At 41.0% G+C, this 26,208-nt stretch overlaps 1 protein-coding gene across 34 annotated transcripts in view; it reads left to right on the top strand.

Annotated features, from left to right (window-relative positions):
* LOC308472756 (dystonin-like) overlaps window positions 1-26,208 on the top strand; it is a 306,554-nt gene that overhangs the window by 188,283 nt on the left and 92,063 nt on the right. For all 34 annotated transcript variants that reach the window (XM_080997848.1, XM_080997841.1, XM_080997871.1 and 31 more), the window contains 14 exons: window positions 1,357-1,509; window positions 4,214-4,447; window positions 5,224-5,508; window positions 6,260-6,805; window positions 9,103-9,279; window positions 11,536-11,659; window positions 15,108-15,316; window positions 16,266-16,583; window positions 16,760-16,926; window positions 18,104-18,260; window positions 19,277-19,400; window positions 23,542-23,610; window positions 24,889-25,124; window positions 25,452-25,581. In XM_080997848.1, coding sequence (XP_080853974.1) covers window positions 1,357-1,509; window positions 4,214-4,447; window positions 5,224-5,508; window positions 6,260-6,805; window positions 9,103-9,279; window positions 11,536-11,659; window positions 15,108-15,316; window positions 16,266-16,583; window positions 16,760-16,926; window positions 18,104-18,260; window positions 19,277-19,400; window positions 23,542-23,610; window positions 24,889-25,124; window positions 25,452-25,581 — 2,929 coding nt within the window. The remainder of the gene's footprint in view (window positions 1-1,356; window positions 1,510-4,213; window positions 4,448-5,223; window positions 5,509-6,259; window positions 6,806-9,102; window positions 9,280-11,535; window positions 11,660-15,107; window positions 15,317-16,265; window positions 16,584-16,759; window positions 16,927-18,103; window positions 18,261-19,276; window positions 19,401-23,541; window positions 23,611-24,888; window positions 25,125-25,451; window positions 25,582-26,208) is intronic.

Raw genomic sequence — 26,208 nt, 5'->3', positions numbered from 1 at the left:
TGCCTATCCTTCAGAATTCTAGAGCCACATGATAAATGTTTGAGGGAACCAGTTGCGTGCTTCCTTCAACAGCAAGTTTTGTTTCAACAGCAATATATAGAAATGATAAAATGCTTTACCCAACAGTGGGTAATGATTTGACTTTTACTTTAAAGCTGAGTCATAAACAAACTAATAAAGCTGAGGCAGCAGACCTAGGACTTCACATTAGACTTTGGGTGTCTGTTGAAGAAGGGTGCTTTGTCATCTAGTTCAGGAATCTAACCAGCTCCCTGTCCCAGGAAGCAACAATGGATGCTTCTGTGATTTGGGGAAATCACTCTGCGACTTGCGTGCTGCCCTTTTGTAGGTGAAATAGCCACAGGTGCTTGTTCTGCATCTTGAGGGCCTTCTAAGAGGTCTGATCACTCTAGCACAGGTGTGGGGACCTTTGGCCTACAGATATTGATGAACTAAAACTGCTGGAGTCCAGCAACATCTGGAGGGCCAAAGGTTCCCCACATCTGCTCGAGTGTATGGAAAGTAATGTACTCAAGAGCATTGGGAATTTGTCAGCAGTAGGGCTAACAGGGAAAAAGAAGAAGCAGAGTTCTACAGTAAGAGCTGTTTGACAGTGGAACAAATGCCCTCGAGAGGTTGTGGACTCTCCTTCCTTGGAGGTTTTTAAACAGAGGTTGATTGGCTATCTGTCCCGAACACTTTATTTGAGATTCCTGCATTGCAGGGGGTAGGACTAGATGACCCTTGTGGTCCCTTCCAAACTCTATGATTTTATTAGTCTGCAAGCACCGAATAAGATTAACTTTGAAGGACAATTTCTTTTTTAATCAGTTGAGGGAGAAGGGAGAGTCTTCAGCCCAGGAAATGCAGGATTTAAAAAATATGCTTAATAGGGATGAAAGTACCGTTAAGAACAATGAGTGCCATTGCATGTCTGCTTCTGTATTGCTTAAAACACAACAGCATTTTATATGCGGGTAATATTACATGTACCAACTGATCTAACACATAGTTTTCGACTAACCTTTGTTTTGCCATCCTCTTTTCAGAATTAATACCTGTCTGTTACAGGTTTCAAGCCATTCAGAGATTTGGATTTTCACACGCATAATGCATGGCCAGACTTCTGCTGGGCGGTTCCATCCAAAACCTGGTCTCTTTACTTACAGCATTTGTGAGGTTTATCTCATACCTTCTATATTCAGCTTCTTTAAACTGTGTGCAGCTGCTATCATGTTTACAGCATACTCTCAGAAATAGTGTCTGATGAAAGCTTTGATATTTGGTTGTTTGAACATTAACCTCTATGAGAGCCTCTGAGCATTTCTATTCAGGTTTCTTCTTATTCTAAATTAGGACTTGGCAGACCAGCACCAGGATTTCACAGAAAAATTACAGGATATATGCGACCTTCTAACACAGACGGAAAACCAGCTGATCGGCCACAAAGAAGCACTTGCTATTGAAGATACCAAGGCAGAGTTGCAGCAATACCAGATCAAACAAGAGGTACAATGCTTGACTAATCGGCAGCAGCAGAGCCAGGCTGCAGTCCTTATAAATCACATTGGAGTTACTTGTAAATATTTCTGAGTAAATGTGCTTGGGAGCATTTTGCAAGCCCTGTAAATATATTTTGGATTAGCTGTTTGCACCTCACCTGAAGTCCAGTTGAGTTTATAGTGTGAAAGTTGGTAGGTCATCAATGAGGTGCTAGCAATATCCCTTGTGTAGCCTTCCAGCAGTGCCCCTTATGTAGCCTGCACAAGCATCTTGGAATGGCTCTCAGGAATGTGGGGTAAAATGAATCCACTGAACAGCAATGCAGTAGAAGAGGAGAGCTAAAATCATCCCTAGTTTAGAGGTTTGTTAATATGCTTATGCAAAATTGCTAGATATCGCCCTTCATTTCTTCAAGTCCAAAGCAGTAAAAACGAGTTAAAAGCACCAAACCAGCCAAAAAAGCAATGTTACCGCAAAAACCCTACAACTTTATTTATTCGTTTTTATTTATTTAACAAGATTTCTATGCTACCTTATCAGCAAAAATCTCCTAAGTGGCTCACAAAAAAACATTAATTAAAACGTACTGATGAAATCAAACTTTAAAAACAAGTTGACACCAAATTTATCAAAATACAGTCAGCAGCTTTAAAACAAGTATGCATGGATTTTTTAAAAAAAAACACCTTTGTGTCTGTTTCTATATATTTTATTAACTTCTTGAAGTGAATCCTTTTTGGAGCGGAAGGATGTGAAACAGTTTTGGGGTATTAAAAAAAGAATACTTAAAAAACATAAACAAGTAGTTCCAGTCAATATTCTCAGCCTCTGTAAAGAAGTACCTCTTTGCGTTCAGCTTCCAAATGCTCCAATGCATGCAATTTTGTGTTTATGCCAGTAAACAGTTCAGGCGAATGTTCACTGCTTAAGTGATACAAGGAGCTAAGTCAGTTGATTTGTTTAGTTATTTACTTATTTATTTGGAATTCTTTTTTGCCCTCTCAGTTAAACAACCATCACTGCAAGCTTGCAAGTGATTGAAATAACAATTCCTTACACAACCCATCAGCTTCATGTCCCTTGGATGGAGTCAGAGTGTGCTTCCTTTCTGACCTGAAGTTCCTGGATAATTAGCAGTTGGAGCCAAGTGTTCTTTCTTGCAGGGAGAGGGAGAAGCAAATGCCCCACAGCTGCCCCCTTTCAGGCTTTTGCATAATGTCAGGGTGGACTTCCCTTGTGGTGGTGTCCCTTCTGTGGCGGGGGACAGGGGGAGAGAGAGGCAGGAGATGAAGCCTTCCAGAAGCCCTTTGTTCCCTAGTCAGTGGCAAAGGCCAGAGTGTGTTTACCTTGACTTCCCAGGGCATCTTGTGATGACGTGAGCCATGCAGTTAGCTGTAATGCATGTGTCAATTTGACCGGTCCATTAGATTTCTAAAACATGCAGAGAATTGTGTATATTAGCTTTTTGCAGTGCAAGATGTTAGTAAACAAAATTATTTCTGAATGATTCCAAAAGGTTAAACTTGTTAGCTTGTGCTGTGGTGGCAGGGCCATCTAGTATTCTTGGCTGCTGGAGGCAAAGGACAAGATAGCACACACACACACACACACACACACACACACACATATACACATACACACAAGCCCCATTCCATGTACAGATGCCAACCAGATTAGCAGTTGAATCTTACTTCAACTGTGCCAGTGAGATGGCATTCTCCTATTAGAGGTTACCACTCACACACTTGCACTGCGCTTTTCTGCTAGTGTAGTGGCACCTCGGTAAAACGACTTCTTACTGTTTGTAGCAGAGTTTTCCTCCGAGGCAGAGGACAAGAACAGGAGTCATACTCAAATTCACAGTCAAGAGCTTTTTATTGCTTGACTGGTTGCACAAGCATTTCTGTTACTATTATATACAAGCTATTTACATTCTTTCTTTATCTCTCCAGCATGGTATAATCTCAGTCCAGTAATTAACAATCCCGACACAGCAAAACTCACAGTATCAGCAGCACTCATTGTCTTACTTCCAACCTTATTGTCAACTTGCGTGCTGACTGTGTGTGTGTGTGTGTGTGTGTGCTTTTGTCATGCTGAAATTGCAGCCTGCAACTTCCTCCCTTTATTTGCACCTCCAGCTGACACCAGTCAAGCCTAGAGTGTCACTCCTACACACTAAAGTAAATTCTGGAACCCTCTTTAAAGCTTCCAGGAACCTTTATCTGTTTCTTTAAGAATGTTTTCCTAACATCTCCACCATACCTTAGGTCAGCAGGCTAGCTTGGGGATACAGGGCAGGCCCTGTGGCACATGCTACCTTGTCCTCCCACAGAGGGGGATGCCCGAGTGGCTCAAATGGAATGATATTGTGTAATATGAAAACTCTACCCTCTGTATCTGCTGCTTGAAGCGACTGCCTCACATTGCCTCATGGTAGGGTTGGCCCCTGAGTGGTGGGTCAGTTAGCCTCTAATTATCAGGGAAGAAATTGTGTTTCAGGAAGTTCCACTCTTTTCCAGTATGGAGCAGAGGTCTCGATCTCAGTCTTGTAGAAATTTAGCAATTGTTACTCTCTTGTTGCCATTTTCATGAAACGTGAAGGCAAATCCAGCGTGTACCTTAGAAAAGGGGCTTTCGAAGTGAAAAAATAAATGGATAACTCTTCCTTCTGATTTTTTTATTGTTGATTCCCCGCCCCCCTTTCCAGGAGCTACAGAAAGATATGCAAGCAAATACACAAGCACTAGCAGAAATTGTGAAAAATACGGAGATGTTTTTGAAAGAAAATGGAGAAAAGCTGCGACAAGAAGACAAGACTGCTCTTGAAAAGAAGCTTAATGAAGCCAAGACCAAGTGTTTGCTGCTTAGCCAGAAGGCAGAGGAGTCCAGGAAACAGCTGGATAAAGCCGTGACAACAGCTATTAAGCAAGAAACAGAAAAGGTTCTTTGGCAACCATTTAATATTTATTTAAAAATGGCTCATTGCTATAATTTTTCCTTGCATGTGAATGCTGACCATCCCAGACAATGTCTGAATGTCTGACAATGTCTGGCAATGTCTGGCAATGTTTGTGAATGTCTGAAAACTCAAGGAATTGATTGTCAGTATTATTATTATTATTATTTCACTGTGTGTATTAAATGTAGGGAAATGCATCTATCTATTTTCAGACATTCACCAAATGCATCTGGAATTGTCAGTATTTGCTTCCCAAAAGAAAGGAACATATAGAGCAATTCAGTGTAGCACTCAGGAGATAGTTGCTTCAGCATAAACAGTTCTGCTTGCCAGATGTCCCCCCCTGTATTCTGTTCTGAGGGTTCTCCCAACTGCCCCTAGCCATTTTTTTCCTTTTTGGGGGGCAGAGTGCAGAGAAGGAAATTCCCATTGCACTAGCTAAAATCCTCGTGCAGACTTTCACTAATGTGAATGTGGCCTGTAAACATCTGGTTCCATAAGTCTTTCCTCCCAAGGGAGGATCCTTTAAACAATAGGAATAATAATTCATTTTAGTTTTTCCTCATTTTTCCTAAGCATACAGAAGTGCAGGCACACTGCATCATTCTGCAGATGTTTGCACATGACCAGTAGGAGAAAAAGTCCCACTAATCCCCCCCCCAAATGTATTCGTATACCCTTGTTTGCAATATCACGAATATCTGCATTTGAACTTTTCATGACTGCGTAAGATTCGAGCTTGAACTTTAATTGTGCAGGTTGCAGCTAGAGAACAGCTAGAGGAGAGTAAAAGCACAATAGAGAACCTTCTGGACTGGTTGTCAAAGGTCGACAAGGATGCTGAACATGGGGGCAAGAAAGGCAAGCCAGCAATTAAACAGAATGGCAACCATTTCCAAGAAGGAGAGGTGGAAGAGTTGGCTGGAGAAGACGATGAAGTCAATGGCAACTTGATGGAAATCCAACAACAGAATGAAACTCACGTGGATGGACAACTGAAGCCCTCAGAAGATAATCTCAACATGCAATATCAGAAAGCCAAGGTACTACACATGTATAATACTAATTGCTTTATCAATTCACGCTTGTCCTGGAAAAGAAATGAGGGTTGATATAAACTCACCTCATGTGCCGTGGAGCCAGCATTGCCAGCTGTTGTGGTGGCCTTGAAACGTACAAAGCAAAAGCCCTAGATCTCTGCTTTTCATACCAAGGAATCTCTAGAATGATTTCGTGGGAGGTGATTTCACCACCTCTCACTGCACTACAAGCCTCAGAGCATATTTATTTCCTAGCTCTTATCTAATGAACCAGTAGAGCATTTTCATCTTTATCTTCTGTGTTGAAAGTGCTCAAAGCTGTGGAAAATAAAGGCAGGCCAAAGTGGGAAGTATTGACAAGCACATCCAAACAGCCCAGCCTTAGCACATCTTACATCCATCGGAATGCCAGTGGCCGCACACAGCTCTCTTTAAGCACAAGGTCTCTCTCAAAAGCCTCAGTGTTATGGGAAGCTCCATGCAGGCACATCCGTGCATAAATGGAACTACCCCTAACATGAAGCTATTGAGGAAGCCTTTGTGTGTGTATTGGGATATTTTAATGTAGGTGATTTGTTCTTGCGATTGGGAAGTAGGAATATAGTTGGTTGGTACATCTGCAGCACATAGCATTTTGATTTGTTTAATGTTTCTGAACCACCGTTAAGTACATTTCCTAAGAATCGGACACATTACAGATTACATTGCTAATTATATATGTACATTTTGATTCCCTGCCGCCTTCCCCACCCAGGCTCAGCATGAGAAAATTATTTCCCAGCAGCAAGCTGTCATAATAGCTACACAGTCAACCCAAGCCCTGCTTGAGAAGCAAGGACACCATCTTTCTCCAGAGGAAAAGGAGAAGATTCAAAGGAATATGAAGGAACTGAAGGTGCAGTATGAAACTGCCTTAGCGGAGTCGGAGCAGAAGCTGAAGTTGACCCGCTCTTTGCAGGAGGAGCTTGAGAAGTTTGATGCGGACTATGGCGAGTTTGAAAGCTGGCTCCAGCAGGGAGAGCAAGAACTTGATAACCTGGAAACAGGTGCATCTGACTTCAATGGGATTATCATCAAACTGAAAAGGCAGAAGAGTTTTTCGGAAGATGTCATTTCTCACAAAGGGGACTTGCGGTACATCACCATTTCTGGACAGAGAGTATTGGATGCTGCTAAATCGTGTAATAAAAGAGAAGGTGTCAAATATGACAAGGAAGGTATTGATACTTCTTCAACTTACATTGAGGTACAGAATAAGCTGGATAGTGCAACTGGTCGCTTCAAATCTCTCTACTCGAAGGTAAATTGAGTCTGAATTCATGTGGAATGTGTATCCATGAGATAAACCTTTTAGTTCACCAAATTGTTACATGAAATTAAAAGCAGAATGCTTTCTGTAGAGGAGGAGCCTGTCTAAGGCTATTTTTTTGCTGCATCTCTCTGTATCTTATGTTTTCCCTGTATCAGGCAAAATGTGTAACTGAATTGGGGAAGCAGGATTAGGGTTTAGGTTTCTCCCTTTCACTCTTAGTTTGTGAGTTTCTACAGTCTCTTGTTCCCACTTTTTGTTGTTACTCACTTCATTTTTATCTTACGCTTTCTCCATGAGCTCAGGGTGGCAAGCATAGTCTCCACCCCCACCCAACCCCATTTTATTCTCACAAGCTGTAAAGTAGGTTAGGCTGTGAGTGAGTGGGACTGGCCCAGGGTCACCCACTGAGCTTCATGGCTAAGCAGGGATTTCAGCCAGATTCTCTCCTGTCCTAGCCTGACATTCCCATGCATCACTTGTGAGCATTGACAAACCAATTTACAGTGGATCCAGATATGATCCTAAAATCACATTCAAAACCTGGATATAATTAGGGTTCTCACAATTACTGGTAATTTGTGAGCATAACTGCTGTCATGTTAATTAGGCTTGGAAGTATTCCTCATCATCCCTAAACCATGTTTAAATCTTGCAGCGCAATTCATTGCATGTTTCTTCAGAAGTAAGTCCCACTGTGTTTAATGGAACTTGCTCCCTAGTAAGTTTGCTTAGGATTGCAGCTTTAATGTTAGTGTACTGGCTTTATTTAATGATATATGGTGGGGGGGGGGTGTTATGTGAAATACTAAATTGCCCTATTCTGTATATTTTTCTGTATTGCACAATATTTGATCTTCTCAGGGAATCCCATTTGTTTTCTTACCATTTACTCCGAGGCTTTTAAACGTGTACTCTGAGACAACTTAGAACCGAATTTGGTCTCTGTAGCTATTTAAACAGCCCTTTTAGTGTGTTAAAAAGAGTGTCTTTAAGTGCCTGAACACATGAAAACAGAAAGTGGGTGGGAGCAGGGACACACACACACACACACACACACACTCCATCCCCAATGTCCTCAGTTGCTGAGCTTTCCTGTGATGTGCTAAGCATTCTGCAGGTGACTTCCACTCATGTTCACTAGAATCCAAGTAGAACTCTTATAAACAGTTGAACTCTAATAAAGCAGTGTCCTCAGTTGCGTGGAGGAGTCTTTTCGAGTGCAAGTGAGCAGAAGTAGAAGCCCCTGGCACACTTCCTCTGTGCAACGTGGAAGGCTGGGGACTGCAGTAGTGTGATGTATGTGAGGACATTGGGTAGTGGGGCTTGTGTGTTCACCCCTGTCCACACTTTTAACAGTCCACATGTTCAGGTGAATGTCTGAACACCCCTAAGGCAGCAGTCTGATTGCTTTACTGTGTGCCCAAAGCACAGATCAAAGCTTTGCCTCTCAGGTGACATTCTGTGGTGGTGTAAGCAGAAATCTGGGTGATGCCATAAGATTACCACATAGCCACAGGTTCAGCCATTGCCACAAGTCAGTGACTACGAAGAGGATCATGGCAATTGTCCCCCAGGCTGTGATAATCTAGAAATTGACCAAATGTTCTGTATGGCTGCCAGACATCAGCAGGCACCACTTTGATTACTGCTTTGCATTGTGCTGGGCTTCATATTTTAGCTAAAACACCACCATTGTACATATAGGGTGATGGAAGAGAGATAAAAACTGAGATACACACTAGCCAACACACAAAAGAAATTTATTCTGGAATTCTTATTTTGTTCATTTAACTCAAACTTCTAAAACTTAGGTCTTCTCAGGATATACAAACTTCCAGGTTATGATTTTGTCTGCAAATCCTACTTGTCTGGCTTTTCAAATTTGACCACTAGATGGAGCCAGTTGCAATAAAAAACCTCTCACATGAGTGTCAGAAGTTAGAAGTTAGTGAGGAGGGAAATTTAAACAAAAGCCTTGGTTCACGAAACACACTCTAAGCCAAACCTTTGGTTTGCTTGATGCAGTGTGGCAGAAAAAGGGTTTGGTTTAGGGTGTCAAACAAAGCAGGCTTGTGTGTGCTTTCCATGTTCAGCCGTTACTGGAGCAGTATGAAAAGGCATTGTTATTGCATAAATATCTTGCAGTATGAGCTAAGCAGAGTATTTGAATTACCATTACAAGATGTTTTCAAATTGCCTAAGTCTTTTAGCTAGTAATATTATATACAAATGCTTTAAAGTATATATCCATTCTTGAACACCGTTTTCTCTCTGTGCACTTCTAGTGCAGTATCCTTGGAAATAACCTCAAAGATCTGGTAGATAAATACCAGAATTATGAGGACACCTCATCTGGGCTTCTGACGGGACTTCAAGCCTCTGAAGAAGCTGTGAATAAACAGTTGTCTGAGGCAGTTGCTGTAGATCCAAAAAATCTCCAGAGACAACTGGAAGAAACCAAGGTAAACCAAGTGAAAAAATATATCCAGAGCTGCTGTATTTCAAGAAAAAGCAGTTTATAGAATAAAGGAAGGCCATGTTCCCCTTTGGTGTATGTGTGGTTTTTTTGGGGGGGAGGGTACATTAGTTGAACATATCAGATATAGAAAAAAATAATGCTGATTGTTACAAGGGAAACCTGGAAGTGTCCTGTCAATGACACTTTTTTGATCATTATCTCTTTGGCATGTTCATGGGACCCCAAGTGCTTATTGAACGTTGTGGCTATATGTCAGGGGACCCGAACCATTTTGAGCCTGGGAACACATTTGGAAAGCTAAGGAACAGTTGTGGGCCAAACATCCATCTCACATGGTGGGGCGGGGGGACCCACCACTCACGCTTGGATCTGATCCAACCACCACACAAATAAAATGGACAAAAAGTGTAAGCAATCCCCCACCCCACCCCCCCAAAAACCCTCTCAACAAAACAAAACCCAGTAAATTTAGAAAGGACATTGAAAGGGCAAGTGGCCTCATCAGGGACCAACAGTGTCTGTCTAAGAGAACCAGAAGTAGAATCAGGACAGTGTATATGTTTTTTCTCCTTTTTATCCTCACCACACCCCTACAAGGTAGATTATATTGAGAGAACGATTATATTGAGAGATAACGACTCAGTATAACCTAGAGAATATCATAGCTTAGCACGGTGCTTTTTTTCTAGACAAAAAGGTGTCAGAACGGACCTCCCTCAGAAGGCCCACCCCAGAGCCCAAAGAGGATCTCTTTGGACTTGTGGGGGGTTTCTCCTCATGAGCCAGAGGCTTGTTGAGGATGCTTATCGGAGGTGAGTCTTCCTCGCCTCAGCTGAGCAGCTTAATGTGTCCCCGCCCCCACCTCGCCGGCTCTCATGAGCTTTCCCATGTGTTAGCTGGCAGAGACTCAGCAAAGCACCTTTGTGCCTCCAGCTCACAAGGAAACCCTCTCTGGAGCATGAAGCGGATGTCTCCTTTTGGGCTCTGGGGAGAGTCTCCTAATGAGCTAGAGGTGCAGCGGGCTTTGCTGAGGTTGGTCGGGCTCCTCTCTGCACTTCCGGGGCCCAGTTGAGAGGTGCCAGAACAGCGTTCCAGAACGTTCTGACAGAAAAGAAATGTCCTAGTTTAGAAGGGATTTGACCACAGTCTCCTCGGTCCAAGCCCAGCACTCCTACTCGGAGTCACTGCATCACCCTGGCAACTGGGGAAAAAAAAATCACAATTCAAGTACAGTGGTACCTTGGGTTACAAACACTTCAGGTTACAATCACTTTGGGTTACAGACTCCGCTAACCCGGACGTAGTACCTCAGGTTAAGAACTTTACCTCAGGATGAGAACAGAAATCACGCGGCAGCGGTGGCAGCAGCGGGAGGCCCCATTAGCTAAAGTGGTACCTCAGGTAAAGAACGGTTTCAGGTTAAGAACGGACCTCCAGAACTGATTAAGTTCTTAACCCGAGGTACCACTGTATTTGTGTGGAGGAAGGAAACAACAACACGGACACTTCTTCATGAGAAGTTTTTTTTTGTTTTTGTTTTTTAAAAAAAGATAACTGGATTAAGGTAGATGAAACATTCTCTTTATCTGGAGTTCTTTCCTCCAAATCCTCCTGGTTCCCGACAAATGTTATCTCTAGTGACATAAAGCAGAAGTAGTGCTATAGGCAGAACAGAGAGGGCTCTCCATCTGCAGCCTGCCCACTTAACCACCCCAAAGGCCGACTGACATCACAGATTGCGTTTTTAATAACAAAACTCTCTTCCCATGGATGGGTAACTGCTTTTATGTGACAGGGAAGCTCTGTTTATGACAGTTGGTTAGGAGAGCCTTTTTTTTTTTTTTTAAATGAAATGCTTATCACGGTGGTAGCCAAGTTGCAATTTTAATGTATAGCATGAAAAGAATAGTCATTGCGTAAGTCCCACTGTAGTAAGCGGGAGCTATGCAAAAAAAGGGCAGTAAGCAAAATATCTTGGGCTGCAAATTGCGCTTGCCCGTCAAGATAAGAAGTGCCTGTTCTGGATCAGCTCATGGTTTCATTTAGTGTAGCTTTCTATCATCCCGAGAAGCCAACTGGATTCTGCTCAGAAGTTCCCCAGCAGAGCAAGATGTGTATTGTCATCTGTAAGATGTTTAATGGTGTCTGCCAAACCGATCTTACTGTTATTGTGTGCCTGTGTGTACATACACACACAAGTTAGCAAGCAGTAGAATTGAAAAATTGTACATTTTTACAGGTGCTTCAGGGGCAGGTGTCCGGTCACCAGGTTGCTGTAGAGAAACTGAAAAAAGCTGCCGAAGTGCTTTTTGACACCAGGGGAGAGTTACTGCCAGACAAAGATGAAATCCAGAATACCCTGGGTAAGATGAGTAACTGTCTTCTCCATTTCCTTCTTCCATTGCTCATATTTGTAGACTGGAGAAGATACTAAGTGGTGGTTGCCTCCTCGCCTCCTACAACTCAGCTATTTTTACCGTTATTATTTTTTAAGGTAAAGGGCATAATTTACTGAATCAGGCGGAGCAGTTGTTTAGCTCTCAGCCCATGAAAATCAGCAGGACTTAGTAGTGCTCAGGTTTGGCTGGGTCATGTCCCTACAATGTAGCGCCAAACCGTACGTGACAGTGACAGGCCCGTGTCTAAATGCAGGTCTGCTGCAGTCGCATGTTACAAATGGAATGAGTGAGCCATTTTCAAGGGCAAAAGGGTGGAGGGGAGATGTGTTGAAGTTGCTCATGTGAGACTCCCAGTAGCTTTTCCGTGAGGCACTGATCAGATTTCCATCTGCTTAGCTTCAATAGCTTCAGGTAATCCTAGGGCAGCATTGGGGTAGCTGGGCCCTCCAGGTGCTGTCGAATTCCAGCTCCCATCAGTCCCACCCAGTGGTCAGGGATGATGGGCATTGTGTTCCAGCAACATTTGGAGGACCACGGGTTCCCCATCTCTGTTTATGAAGCACTTGGGTTTATCAGAACTCAGACCACACGACAAATGGCTTTTGAAACTTGCAGAACTTTCCAAACCCATTAGTGACAAGTCATAGTGTTGGTGTCGGTGGTAGCGTGTCCTGCTGCTCCAAGGCAAAAAGTCACCTTGTGCACATGGAAGCCCCAAAGTTATTGTGGAAAGAAGTTTCAACGTAACTACCGTAGCGCTAATCATATGTAAACATTTATAGTTAAGAAGAGTAGTATCGCTTTCTAGTTCATCACATCTATATTTCTTTATACAAATATTTATTTACCACTATACCATTTTTTAAAAAATCAAATTAGTTTACTCTCTCTCTATACACACACACACACATACATTTAAAAGTTAAGATCAGAGGCCATCAACTATCTATTATTCAAAGGCCAGCATAGGCATTAACTGTGCATGTTCAGAATTTGTTTTCCTGTTTCAAGCCGGAAAAGAATTAGGGGAAATGACACACAGTTCAGTGATATTTCTACTTGTAATAATAATCAAATATGCTGAAACAGAGAAACTGTTACCAAGAAGTGCAGAGGTAATGACGGGTTAAACTAAACTTTGGATTCAGGGGTGATCTTGTGGTTTCAGTGAGTTAAAAAGACACACATCCTAAGAGTCTGGAGAAGAGGATATCTGAGCTGATTGAGGTTTCTTTTAAAATTATAACTGTTCTGCCCTAGCAGCCATATGAGATTACTGGAATATGTATAAAGGCCTGCAAGAGAAAGCTGGCTATGCAGACTTAAGCCTTTAATTCCCTGGTTCCAACCGTCAAGTATGCGAAGTCCATCTGTTTAATATCCTGCTGTTACAAGTTAATGTATTAAAATATTGCAATACCTCCTTTCATACTCATGCCTGGCACTGCTTAACCTGCTAAATTTTTGGTGGTTTGTTTTTCAGTGCTCTGTCTGATATTTTTCTAGCTGCTTTTCTAGCTATTTGTGTTTGATATTTGATGAATAAAGAATGTGTCAAAAAAAAGCGGGAAACCCGACACTACAGAATTTCTGGGGAACCCCCCCATTTCAGATCCCCTCACCAGCTAAACCACTTCTTCGCTTTGCACCCTTCTTGAGGATAGAAAAGAGTATGGGAGTGTGTGTAGAGACTAGCCTATTGTACAAAGACAAAATTTACATTCATTACTCTGCTTGCTTTTGCCTCTGTTACAGCGTACCACTGGCATGTTGTCCCTGGAAACTTGCCCAGAAAATAATGCTACCCACAGGCTGAAAAGGGTTCCCCATTCCTGCTGTAAAGAATAAAAGCCAGGTTGTATTTACCTGGCTTGGAGATGTAGGGTAGTTCTGAGCAACTGATAGAATTGTCCCCTTTATGAGACAGTGATATCAGTTGCTAAAATCAATCAGCAGGAAGAACAGATGAAATCCTTCTTTTGTAGAATATTGCCCTTTGACTTCAGGCCTCAGCAGTCTTTGGGGATATAACCTCTTTCTTTTAGATATTTTGCAATTTGCCTTTTTAAAACCTGTGTCAAGCCACCTGAATCGATTAACTGTTCTATCCAACTGTTTTATCCACAAGGCCGTCTTCTGTGGGCATGCACTTCAGGCATAGAAGGAATCACATGTTCCCAGCTCCCTTGTAAAAGGGAATCACGTGTTCCCAACCCTTTGTTGTTCTCAGAGTCGAATATGTCTGACTCCAGTCAGCGTACTGATGAAGAATCCATAGTACGCTCTCAGAAAAAAATAACTTTTATCTATGGGTCCCCTATGCTGTGAATTTTTAAGGTTCAGTTTCTAAGGTACAGTTTCACTTGAGAGAACCTCAAGTAGAAAATTCTGCATCCTTCTGGGGCTACTCTGAGAGCCAAGCATTGTTCGCTACTGTGTGCGGCTTGTGTTAACTGGCCTCTTTCCTATATCGTGTGGTATGCTCCTTGTCACAGCTAGTTATTGGTCATATTGGCTAGCTGTTTGCAAATACTAAATTCTGAAGAATACTCCTTAGGCAAATCTTTAGGTGTGGATTGGGAAAGTGAGTTAGAAGAATTTTTTTGGGAGTGGGGACTGTTCCTTAAGAGGAGAGAGAGTGTGTTATTTCCCATGAGTGTTCCAGAATATGTGGGATACAGGCAGCTACAGGGATTTTTTAAAAAAAAGTTGAAAAGGGGGGGAGACACTCCCACCACTTTGTCTAGTTGCCTATCCTGCTCCAAAACTTAGGGGAAATTTCTCCTGCCTGTTTTCAAAGGGATTATGTTTTCAACTCTCTATCTTGTTCATGGTTGAAATAAGCTTGGCCGAAAATAGCGACCTAGCAATACTTTGAATGTGTGTTTTACATGCAAAGTATTGCTTTGCTGGTATTTTTGGCTAACCTTTCAGCGTTAAGGCTCTTGTAAAATTGACACTTGTGTATATAAGAGAATATTGTCAGGTGCAGCTTTTCAAACTCCTGCCGCAGTGTGCCAAGGCAAGCTACACTTTACGGATTAACTTCTCTTCTTCCCCAATAACTTGTTTAAGGTACAGAACACCCAGTCATAGGGTGTTAGGGAGCAGGATTGGCAAACACTTGTGCCTGAGACCCCAAAGTGCTGTTTCCAATTGCAGTAAATTATGTTGTGATAGCCCTGGGGTAGTGAACCTATGGCCCTCCAGATGTTGTTCGATTCCAATTTCAGCCCCCGTGGCCAATGGTACCAGGGTGATAGGAATTGTTGTCCAACCGCATCTGGGTGGCTATGGGTTCCCCATCCCTTATTTAGCTGGAATATTAGCATAACTCTGCCAAAGGCAGTTGCTTGTATTCTAAAATGGTTATGAACTTATAAACTATCCTTTATCTACTTGTTTCTTTCAGATACTATTGTGGATAAGTATAATCACTTATCCAAAGCAGTGAATGACCGGAATGAGAAACTTCAGATCACTCTGACACGTTCATTAAGCGTCCAGGATGGATTGGATGAAATGCTTGATTGGATGAATGGTGTTGAGAAGAGTCTTGAGGAGCAAGGTCAAGTGCCTTTGAATTCTTCTGTAATTCAGGATGTCATTAGTAAAAGTATGGTGAGTTAGTTTTTAGCAGAGCAAATTTTCCTACTAATGCCAGGAACTTAAAGCTCAAATTGGGGGCGGGGGAAATCAAGATACTGAAAATAGGTTTTCATTAATACATTCAGGTATCTGAAGAAAATTCAGTCTTAAAACAGTGTTTCATTAGAGTGCAACTAGACGGTGACTTTCTCTAGTGCGCATAGTGCATTTGTGGGTGAGATGCATGCTAATATTGTATGTTAGTGTGCCAAACAACCTGAAAGTGCATGTCACCTATCCCAGTCTCTGTGCAGACTGCCACAAATCGAAATATACTGCCAGGGTCGGCACAGGGGGCTGCACAAAACCATTGGTCGTCACTTCTGCAGCTATTGAGTTATGACTACCTTTTCTACGAGTAGCAATAAACAAATCTGTCTCTTTTGGTTTCTTCTTTTTCCAATCTTAAGTTCTGTTTGCCACATTTCTGCATCAGTTCAAATTTTTTTTAAAGAAGTCATCACAACAATTCATTAGCATTTTTGTGTGCCTTTCTCCTAAATGTACACATAGATGTGTGCAATTTTGCCCGATATACACATTTTTGCAACAATTTTTGCCTGTTATGCAGTTTTGTGTGCTACATTCATTGAATTTTTATAAATATTTCATGCTAATATACACAGTTGTGTATAGATTTTTTTAGTTTGAGAACTGCATTGGTAAATTTGGAGACGTGCAAAGGATAGCTGTGCTTTTGCTTCACATATTCTTTCATGCTCACCTTTAAATGCAATTCAAATTTCTTCTGCATCTTTATCTTTGGGGTTCTCCTCATTGCCACTTCTTGTTTGTGGATACCATTGCTTTAGAAACTGACTACAGGAAGTGCAGTTATTTACATCAGCTTGCAATCACTTCATTCACATAGAGATGCACCCATGAGTATGGCTGTCTTCTCAGACTTATCTATTTATCCCAGGCTCTAGAACAAGACATTGTGGGTCGGCAAAGTAGCCTAAATGCCATGAAAGAAAAGTTGAACAAATTCATGGAAACAACAGACCCATCCACTGCATCCTCTTTACAAGCTAAAATGAACGAACTTTCTCAGCGGTTTTGTGAAGCAAATAATAAACACAGGAAAAAACTTGAAAAGTTGGAGGGATTGAAGACCAAAGTGGAGCTGTTTGAGTGCCTCACTGATAAACTCCAGTCATTCTTGGACAAGAAAACTCAGGCTCTTGGTGAGGCTGACATCCCAGGAAAAGACGTTACTGAGATGTCCTTATATGTGCAGGTACTGTAGATTTTTACTTTTGTGAGCCCTACATTGCCCCTTACTGAGCAGTACAATGGCTGGTGTAACTATGCCACCCACAATTATAAGAGAACCTGCTGAGTCCAAGGAATAAATTTTGAACACCGTGCAGTGTGTTCAGGTGTGAAGCAATTACTTTCTTGTCCATTTTAAAGGAAACCAACACTGAACTGATGGAGCAGAAAAAAGATCTTGAAAATTTGCAACACCTCATTGAAGAACTCTCTCCTCATGCTCTTCCTGGAGACAGGTCATTAGTGTTAGAAAAAGTAAATGCCTTGTCAAAGAAATTCAAGGAAATGGAAGAGACTATACGAGAAAAGTGAGTACAGTAATCAAATTTTAGAATAGTGTGTGCTGATGGTGGTGGTGGTGATGAAAATAATCAGGGTTGTCAATGAGTAAATAATTTCTGCTGATTATCTGTCTTGTGACTGATTTATTTTTACCTAATTACAATAATTTCCATGTGCATATTTCAAACACTTCATTATAGGTGCCTTTTTGAGGTAACTTAGAATTTGATAAATAAAATATCCCACTCAATACTAGAAGTTAATCTTTAATATTCCCCCCCCCCATAGTGTACAGCAGAATCAAAATAGGCTCAGCAAAGCATGCCTTGAACTTGTAATCTTGCCAATTCATCAGTCAACCAACCAACCAACCAACCAACCAACCAACTAAAGGGTTACCAATTACACATATTAAATGCTGCAACTATAAAAGTGAGAGTTCCAAATAATGTGATGCACAGACCTATAAGACGGTTGTGGTGTGTTTTGCAGTTTCATAAAGTGAAGGAGAAGTTACTGGCTTGTAACAATATTGCAGAATTAAGAAACACTCGTCATGCTAAGCCAAACCGTAGCTTTGCATAGATGCACAAGTGTATGGGTTCTCTTCTCTAGGAGTCCACACAGTATGATAAGCAAATATGTGGCTCAGCATGGTGCAAGCAGCAAAAGAACTAGAAATGCTGAGCTGAGCCATAGTTTGGTGCGGCATGTTTTCTGGAGAAAACTAAATCATGAGTCCAATTCTAGATGATATGATAAGCAAATATGTGGCTTAGCTCAGCATGGCACAGGGAGGAGTGAAGTGGCTGGGATTTCATCTCCAGGAACTTGTGTGCACCAACCAGACAACAGTAAAAATACAGTAATAATATATAAGGAAATGCCACTAGTTGGGCTGAGATCTAAAGGGCCGGGTGTGATGGTTTGCATGTACATTGTGACAAGCCCCTGTTAGTCCATCAAGACTCTCACTTTGGAGCAGCATTTGAAATGTGAGGTGTGGTATGAGGGGCTGTAATCTGAAAAGAACACTTGCAACCCTTCTGTGCATAAATAGGAGTGCTTTCAGTCCCGGCTATACATACTGGTTGTTAATACAGCCCATATTATAGTTTTACCTAGAAGAAGGATTTGCCTACATTATCCCGAGAACAAGGAGACTATCTCTCCCGTATCCCTTCCTTGTTTTCAATTGTGCAGAGAAGAGGATGTGTCCTCTTGCCAGAAGCAGATGGATGAGTTCAATCTTCATGTAGAATCTTTGAAGAAATGGGTAGATGAGATGACGGAAAGAATCCCAGCTACCCAGCCCTCTTTGAATGTGGAGAATTTAAACAAACATTTGCAGAACACCAAGGTGAGAGACTTCTTATCATTTCTGACAATAATTTCATTACAGTGGTACCTCAGGTTAAGAACTTAATTCGTTCTGGAGGTCTGTTCTTAACATGAAACTGTTCTTAAGCTGAAGCACCACTTTAGCCAATGCTGCCACTGTGCCACCGCTGCAAAATTTCTGTTCTCATCCTGAAGCAAAGTTCTTAACCCGAGGTAATATTTCCGGGTTAGTGGAGTCTGTAACCTGAAGCGTATGTAACCCAAGGTACCACTGTAATTGGATTTGTATGTCAGTTGATTTGTCAACTGATGGTGTCCTTTTGGTTTTAAAGAATTAAGTAGGAACGTTGTAGATCTTTTGAATGATATCTTTCGTTGGTATTCAACTGGGTTTTACTCAGTGTAGATCCATGGAAATTAATGACTAAGTTAGGTCCGTTATTTCAATGGGTGTACACCTAGTAAAGACTTAGTTGACTACTGACCATAATGACACAGCTCCAAGGGACAGACGATGCACTTGCAAGAGCTTACCAACTCACTTCAAAGCAAAAGACACCTCTGTGTGTGCAAAAGGATGTACGTTGTGCAGCTGCACACATTAGTGAATAGGGAAATTCTTGCAAGTGTGGAGAACTTGGCTTGCAACTAATTGCTAGACTGAGACAGACACCTTTTGTCCCATTTTTAGCTATGTTTCAACACAAACTATTGTTGTATATGATTCATTTTTATAATAAGAAACTGGGCATGGTTTAAATATGAGTAAAGTACTTGCAGTATTTTGGTACCAGTACATCTTCCCAGCCCTATTTCATTTGAGAGTTCTGCTATCTCACTTTTAAAAAAATATTCACTCCAGTTTTTGGGTCATAAATGAGAAATGGCAGGGCACAGTTTGATGATAGAGCAAGTGGGATGTGTGACATGATGAGATAATTTCTGGCCATGTCCAGCCCATCTAGAGTGGAATGCTTTTTGTCACACTTACAAATATAGTCAGTAGTTGAAAATAACATCTTGTTCATTTCTTAGCATTTGGAGGAGGAATGGAGTTCGAAGGCACCTGACATTCAGAAAATGATTAGCAGAGGAACAGCATTATGCAACCTAATTAGTGCTGTGACTTCCCCTGTAAGGTCAAGGGGAGTAAAATCAGGTATGTTCAATGGACATTTCTACGTATTTAAAAGAACACGTGAATGAAATTAAACAGCTAACACAGAATACACACACACACACACACACACACACGATGTCTTTATTAGCTCCCTAGATCAATCCTGTGTGGTTGGGGAAATTTTATGCCAGATTGCTTGATAGACATGAATTTTAAGGTACATTAGGTCACAGGTGGTATAAGAAAAGCCTGAGCCATTGGTACACAGCTTGAACCCATGACCCTGAGATTCAGAGTTTCATGCTGTACCGACTGAGCTATTTCAGTTTAGAAAAATACTTCTCTCTGTCACTCAATAGCATTTTTCTGTCTTCTTCACACAAGGACCCTATTACTTGATTGTTCTTCTTGCTTCAAACATAGCTGAATAAGCTTTTAAAGTTATTTTTAACCTCACTTGCAAACCTGACTTCATTCTGAGCTTTGGCCTGCCTGACCTTCTCCTTGCAACTGTTGGATACTTGTATCTACCCTTCCTTTGTGATTTCTCCTCTCTTCCATTTATAATACATTCCCTTCTTACATCTCAGCTAATCCATCAGCTCCTTATGCAGCCACACCAGTTTCTTTAGCTACCTCCTGCTTTTCTTTCTTGTTGGAATTGTTGGCATTTGGGCCTTTAATATTTCACCTATAATAAACTCCCATCTATCTGGGGCTCACTTAGCTTTTGAGTATTTCTGACCATGGGATTTCTCCCAGTAGCTCCTTAAACTTTTAGAAATTGAGCTTCTTAAAGTCCAGAGTGCATCTCTTGACTACACTCAGCTTTCCCTTCTCCTCTGTATCGTGAAACCAGGAGGGCATGATCACTTCCTCTCAAGTTTCTGAGTATTTCCACCTTGTCGATCAGTTCCTCCCTGTTGGTGAGGACCAGGTCCAATATAGATGACCCCCTTGTTGCTTCTTCTACCTTTTGGGAAATGAAATCATCAGAGAGCCAATTGTGGGATTTGTTGGATGTTAAATTCTTGGCAGAGTTTGAGTTCCAACAGATATTGGGGTAGTTGAAGTCTCCCATGACTACTATATCTTTCCTTTTTGAATGGTTGATAATCTGCTCTAGGAAGGCTTCATTCAAGTCTTCAGTCCAAGGTCACTGTTGTTCCTTCTACCATTTTTACCCATATAGTCTCATGGATCTCTTCACAAGTGTACACATCTTTTACATGTAATTCTATTTCTCCCCCCTTCCTGTTTGATCTATTCATTTTGAATGAGTCATACCCCTCAATTCCTTCATTCCAGTCTCATTCCACCATGTTCCAGTAATGCCTATTAGATAATATTTGCCATCCTGTATTCAGAGCTCAAGTTTTTCTTGCTTGTTTCCTGTACTCTGTGCATTTGTATAGAGACAACTGAAACCATGAGTCATTTTCCGGCACACTACTGCCTCTGTCCTCTGTAGAAAGTCACCTGCTACCACCACACATCTCTCCCTTCTTTGGGGAGGAGCATGAATTGTTTTGTACGCTGTACCTTCTACTACCACCTCAGTGTGTTCTGAGGTCTGCAGCCACTGTACTTGCTCATCTGGCTGAGAATTTCCAAACCTCTTCATCTTATGATGAAAATTCTGCCTCCAGTCCCATTTTAGAGTGTTCCCAGATGCTAGCTTTCCATGCTCCTGACTCAGGTCTCAATGCACAGTTCAGAGTTCAAGCAGTGTGCTGTGAAAACGCAGGTAGCATGAGTACCATATGACCCATGCAGGTTGTGCCACTTCCTGCTAGCTGTATGGGTTATCGGAACAGCATAGACTGAAAACCTCGGTTTGTGTGCACTTTGGAGATCAGATCCTCTTTTTCAAAAAGAAGTGTAGCTTATCCTCCTAAATCAGAGCAATTTCCATTTTTTAGTATGGGCTAATGAATCCAGCAGTAAAAGGCAAGTAACTTCAGAGAAAGTATTGCTCTAATTTAGAAAATTTATATGCTGCTTGTTCAGAAAAATCAAAAATCAAATCATGTGTCTGGAGAGCTTTGCTACAACAAAAGTTTTCAGTAGGTATATAAAACAGTATTGTGAAGGAACCTGCTTAATGCCAACAGACAGGGAGTTTCAGAAGACAGGTGCTGCTATGCTAAAGGAATGATTTCTCTTAAATGTCGAATGAACATTGTGTGGCACTTGTAAATGTGAAGTAAGCAAATAGGCACATTTGGGGTAGGGCAATTCTTTAAGTATATTGGTCCCAAGTTGTTAAGCTGCAGTCAGTAATTTTTAGTATTTGTACCAACAGAACTTTGTGTACTTGAAATAATGTTAAGAACTTGCTTACTAAATGTGTTAATCATTTCTTTATTGAGTTCGTTATGAGTGAGTGCAAGTACCCTGAGTTTTGTGCCAATGATAAATGTTTCCCTCATGGGAAATATAGAAAAGTCTCGATATCTTAGTATGTGACCATCTCACTTACTTGGCTGACTTACTTGCTCTCACCATTTCCCAGCTGCCATTAGGCTAGCACTCACTTTCCAGCTGGTGGTGAGGGGTGAATGCTTGGCCTTCTCCAAGGCAACCATTAATTCTACTCCATTAAGTAATCATCTTCAGGCTCTCTACTTACATAGACATACAGTAGATTCTACTTAGCGCTCTTATTCCCTTCATAAATAATGGGTAATCATGAAATTGCCTGTGGAACAGCTAAAAGGGGGGCAGGGTTTCTGAAGTTAATTTCACAGTGTGGAAAATCTGTAAACAGAAAACAAAGTTTTACACCAAAATTTAACTTTGGAAACCCTCTCATTCTGCATTTTGTCTGTTCTAAATCAGTGTACCACAAATGTTTTGGGGTCCTTGTTCCACAATGCATGGAATCACAGAACTGCAACTACATGAAATATTGTGAACTGCTGACTTAAGGCACGTTTCATTCAAGATTTTAGACATGGCTACTGATAACAGCTCAGAACAAGTTCTGTTTATACCAATTCAGTTATGCTGGGCACAAATATGTATTATATTTTGCTTTAAAATGTTTAGAACGGGCAATCTGCAATCAGAGAGTGATTGGGCTCCAAATTCCAAGCTGCTAATAATGGATACATGTGCCTTTCACAATTAGTCTGCAGCAGTGTTATTTTATGCTTAGGGCAGCTTCTCACAAAAGGCTTTGTACACAAGTATTTCTGCCAAAGTTATAATGTCATGATGATATTAGCATGTATCTTTATGTTTACAGTTATGACAGCACTTCGGTTGAGCTGATTTGGGACTGATTTTGTAAAAATATCCTAAAAATTTTGTTGTTACGAAGATCCCACTTACAACTAGTCTACTCTTAAACCACTAAGACCAGTGTGACACACATGACAGTCTTAGACCTTGGTTTTACGTTTTTATTGTTGTAAATCTCCCTCTCTCACTCACACACAAATATGCAGTATACAAATATTTTTATAAATAAAAATAAAAGAAAGAATTGGCTTCAACACACTGCTCATCCATTGACTCACTGGGTGCTTTAGGCAAGTCATGCTATGACTGCATTCACATGTCACACTAAACCATAATTTACCATAACATAAATGAGCCTAGGTGAGCCTTGTTCTCACATGCTCCCCTTTCCCCACAATTTATTGTATTGTCTGGACCTAAACATTTAGCATTAACTATGGGTGATGGTATCTGAACATTACCCCACATGGAGCAAATAGCAGCTTCGATGGGGGTGATTTTCATGGGGGAAATGGCACTGGAGAAAGGGTTAAACCATTACTTCCTAGCACCATGATTCCAGTCAGACACACACATCTCCGAGGCTGTTCTTCTAAAATGCAATGGAAGAGCTTTTCACCTGCCTATGCCACATCTAGTTTGGCCCTTAAATTGGTTTGAAAAGGGATCAAATACTTCCATAGTGTCTGAACAATGACAGAAGAACCCAACATTGCATTATGGTGATTGTTCCATCAGGGCAAGCTTGCCAGATGGAATGATCCCTCCTCTCCCCTGCTTACTGTTCCAGGGGTTCTCTTGAACTGCCCTGAGCTAGTTGGGGAACATGTGTGGGGGAGACTCCATAGTACAAATGGAAGTCCTTGCTCAGGGCTTCTGCTGACTGAATTCATTAGTTGAATCCTGCTCTAAATCTCTAATCTCTCTCTTTCAGCTGTAAGTGGAACAGTATTAAATGGTGAAGGAGCAGCTACAGGTACCCAGGGATTCCTAACAAACAAAGGTGACTAATAATGGCTCACTTAATACATAAATCTTATAAGCAAGCATAAGATGTTTATAATTTGTCCCATTTTAATAGAATTTTCTAAGTAACAGTCAAGACCCCCTATTTAGCTGGGGTCTTCTACACTTTGACATGTCGATGTCGATGTTGATGTATATGTATATGCATGCATCTGGTTAATTCAACTTCTGTCTGGTTTCAGTGGGTGAACCAATGATTGTGGTTAATTGAGAGCCAAGACAAGATAAGGAGTTATTTCCTGGCTTTTTAATCCATTAAGAAGTAATCATGAGTAGCAACAGTAGCAAGGTTGTTATCTCTAGTAGGTGGAGTTCACTGTTTTTAAGAAGTGACTTGACTATCAAGTGACCCAAGATAACATATGAATATAAGAAGCTGCTTATACTGGAGAGCCAAAGTAGATGTGACATTGGAGATATGTGGAGTCTCTCACACCATTCATTTGAACTTTACTTCATCTAAAAGGGAGGAGGGAAGCAACTGGGGCAGCGGGGGGTGATGTTAATTGAAAAAAGACAGATCCCCCTTTTCCCACTAACTATTCCAGTCCAATTTGGAGTTCCACAGTTGCCCTTAAGGGGAAAATAAAATTAGAAGACACTCCATGTATCTCCCATTTTGCCTCTACTTTGGCCTTGAGTTAGAACATGGGAACCATCCAAATAGGGGTGGAATTCAGAAAGGCCCCAGACAGACTAACCTCTTATATTATTGTGTTTGGCTTGCCTAGCTGTTATTATCCTGAGCCTCATTCTTGAATCTTTTGCATGTGTTAACAGAAAACAACGGAAGTATATATTTAAAATTAACAGGCATGGTTTTTAAGGTGTGTTTTAATAAAAATTAACATGCACACATCGTACTATAACAGGCTCTGGAACACCTCAGTTTTTCTAAGAAATCAGATGTTGAAATTAGGATGGTGATAACTAGCTGTGTTCCAAAACCTGTAAATTAGAAACCAAAATAATGCTTGTCTTCATGCAGGATTTTCTTTCAGAAGTCCTTATACAATACTGTATTTCTGTACAAAAAAAATAAATAAATCCACTGTCATCAGCCTGGTGACTGGTTCATTCTTTCTTAATCTACTAATATTGGGGTGTCAACTTTGTAGGAAAGAAATGACTGTAACCAATTATTCTAGTTATTATTTCATGGAAGGATTAAAAACTTTTAATGTATAATATTTGCATCTTTTCTTGCTGTCATGACTAGAATCAAAATAATAATGTATGTCCACCTCTCTTGCAGAAGTGACCACTGTCCAACACAACATGTCAACTGTAAGCCATAGTTATGATGATTTGGGAGCTGTACTGAAGGAAAAAAGATCAGAACTGGAATCCACTCTTTCAAATATGCAAAACATTCAAAGAGAATCAAATTCAATGATGGAATGGTTACAGAATATGGACACTGCTGCAGCCAAATGGGAAGCAACTCTTATTGACAGTGAGGCTGTTAAAGAGCAAGTCGATCAACACAAGGTAGTTTCTGTCTCCCCCTCTGTTCAAAACTATCAATTAAGCATAATTAATTTTTAAAATGAGCTTCCTGTTCATATTAATGGACAGGGTCTGTTTAATAATGTATGTAACAGTGCAACCATATATTAGCACTTTGTACTGACGCCTTATGGAAATACAATAAAAAACGTCTTATCAGGCATAGGATCAGAAGTCAGATTGCATACCTGGGATAAAATGTATCAGAGCTGCCTAAACAGATTAAGAGATCATCTCAATGAAACACTGCTTCTGCCAAAAACTTTGTTTTTTATGTATTCTCAAGTCTAACATGTTCATTCTTCATAGCTATTTGAAACAGAATTGAAACAGAATGAGAATAAAGTGCAAGAACTGAAGGATAGAGTGACAGAGCTATTGGAGAAGAACCCAGACTCTCATGAGGCACCGAAATGGAAACAGATGTTGGATAAAATAGGTATGGCAGGTTTTATTTTGCAGTGTAGGAGAGGGTCAATGATCTAACATTTGGCAAAACAAACCATAGATTGAATGTCTGTGAGCTTTGGAGAGAAGGATTGCACCTCATCCACATGACATACTAGAAAACTCTTCTGGACATGCTTTTGTTCATACATGACTACTGGATTATGAGGTTTGGTCTATCCTATCAGATCTTATATTTTAAAAGGCATTGGCCACAGCCACATGTCAGGATAAAACAGCTCATGGGAACTATCATCCATGGCTTAACGTTGCATCCAACCCAGGGATTTTGGTTTGCTTAACTCAAACAAACCACAATTCGGAAGTCAAGCATAAACCTTGGCTTTTCATTGTGGTTTGTTTGGACTGAAACAAACGCACCATCCCTGGTTTTTATATAATATTAAGCCAGGGCTTGTGGTTTGTTCCTCCCACTTGCGAAATCAGAATCCCCAGCTTGGCATTTGAAAAAAAGCTCTGCTGTTTGTTTGCCAAAGCTTGTTCTTGGTTTCTTGATTGTGGCCTATGTGAGCAAACCAAACCAAGACCCCCAGGTTGGGTGTAAAGCTAAGCCCAGGGATCATGGTTTGTTCCTCCCCCTTGTTCTAGTAGAGAAGTA

This window comes from Podarcis pityusensis, assembly GCF_964106645.2.
Source record: "Podarcis pityusensis genome assembly, chromosome: 3".
NCBI lineage: Eukaryota > Metazoa > Chordata > Lepidosauria > Squamata > Lacertidae > Podarcis > Podarcis pityusensis.
The sequence above is the reverse complement of the archived record's forward strand: the minus strand, read 5'-3'. Positions and strand labels throughout refer to the sequence as shown.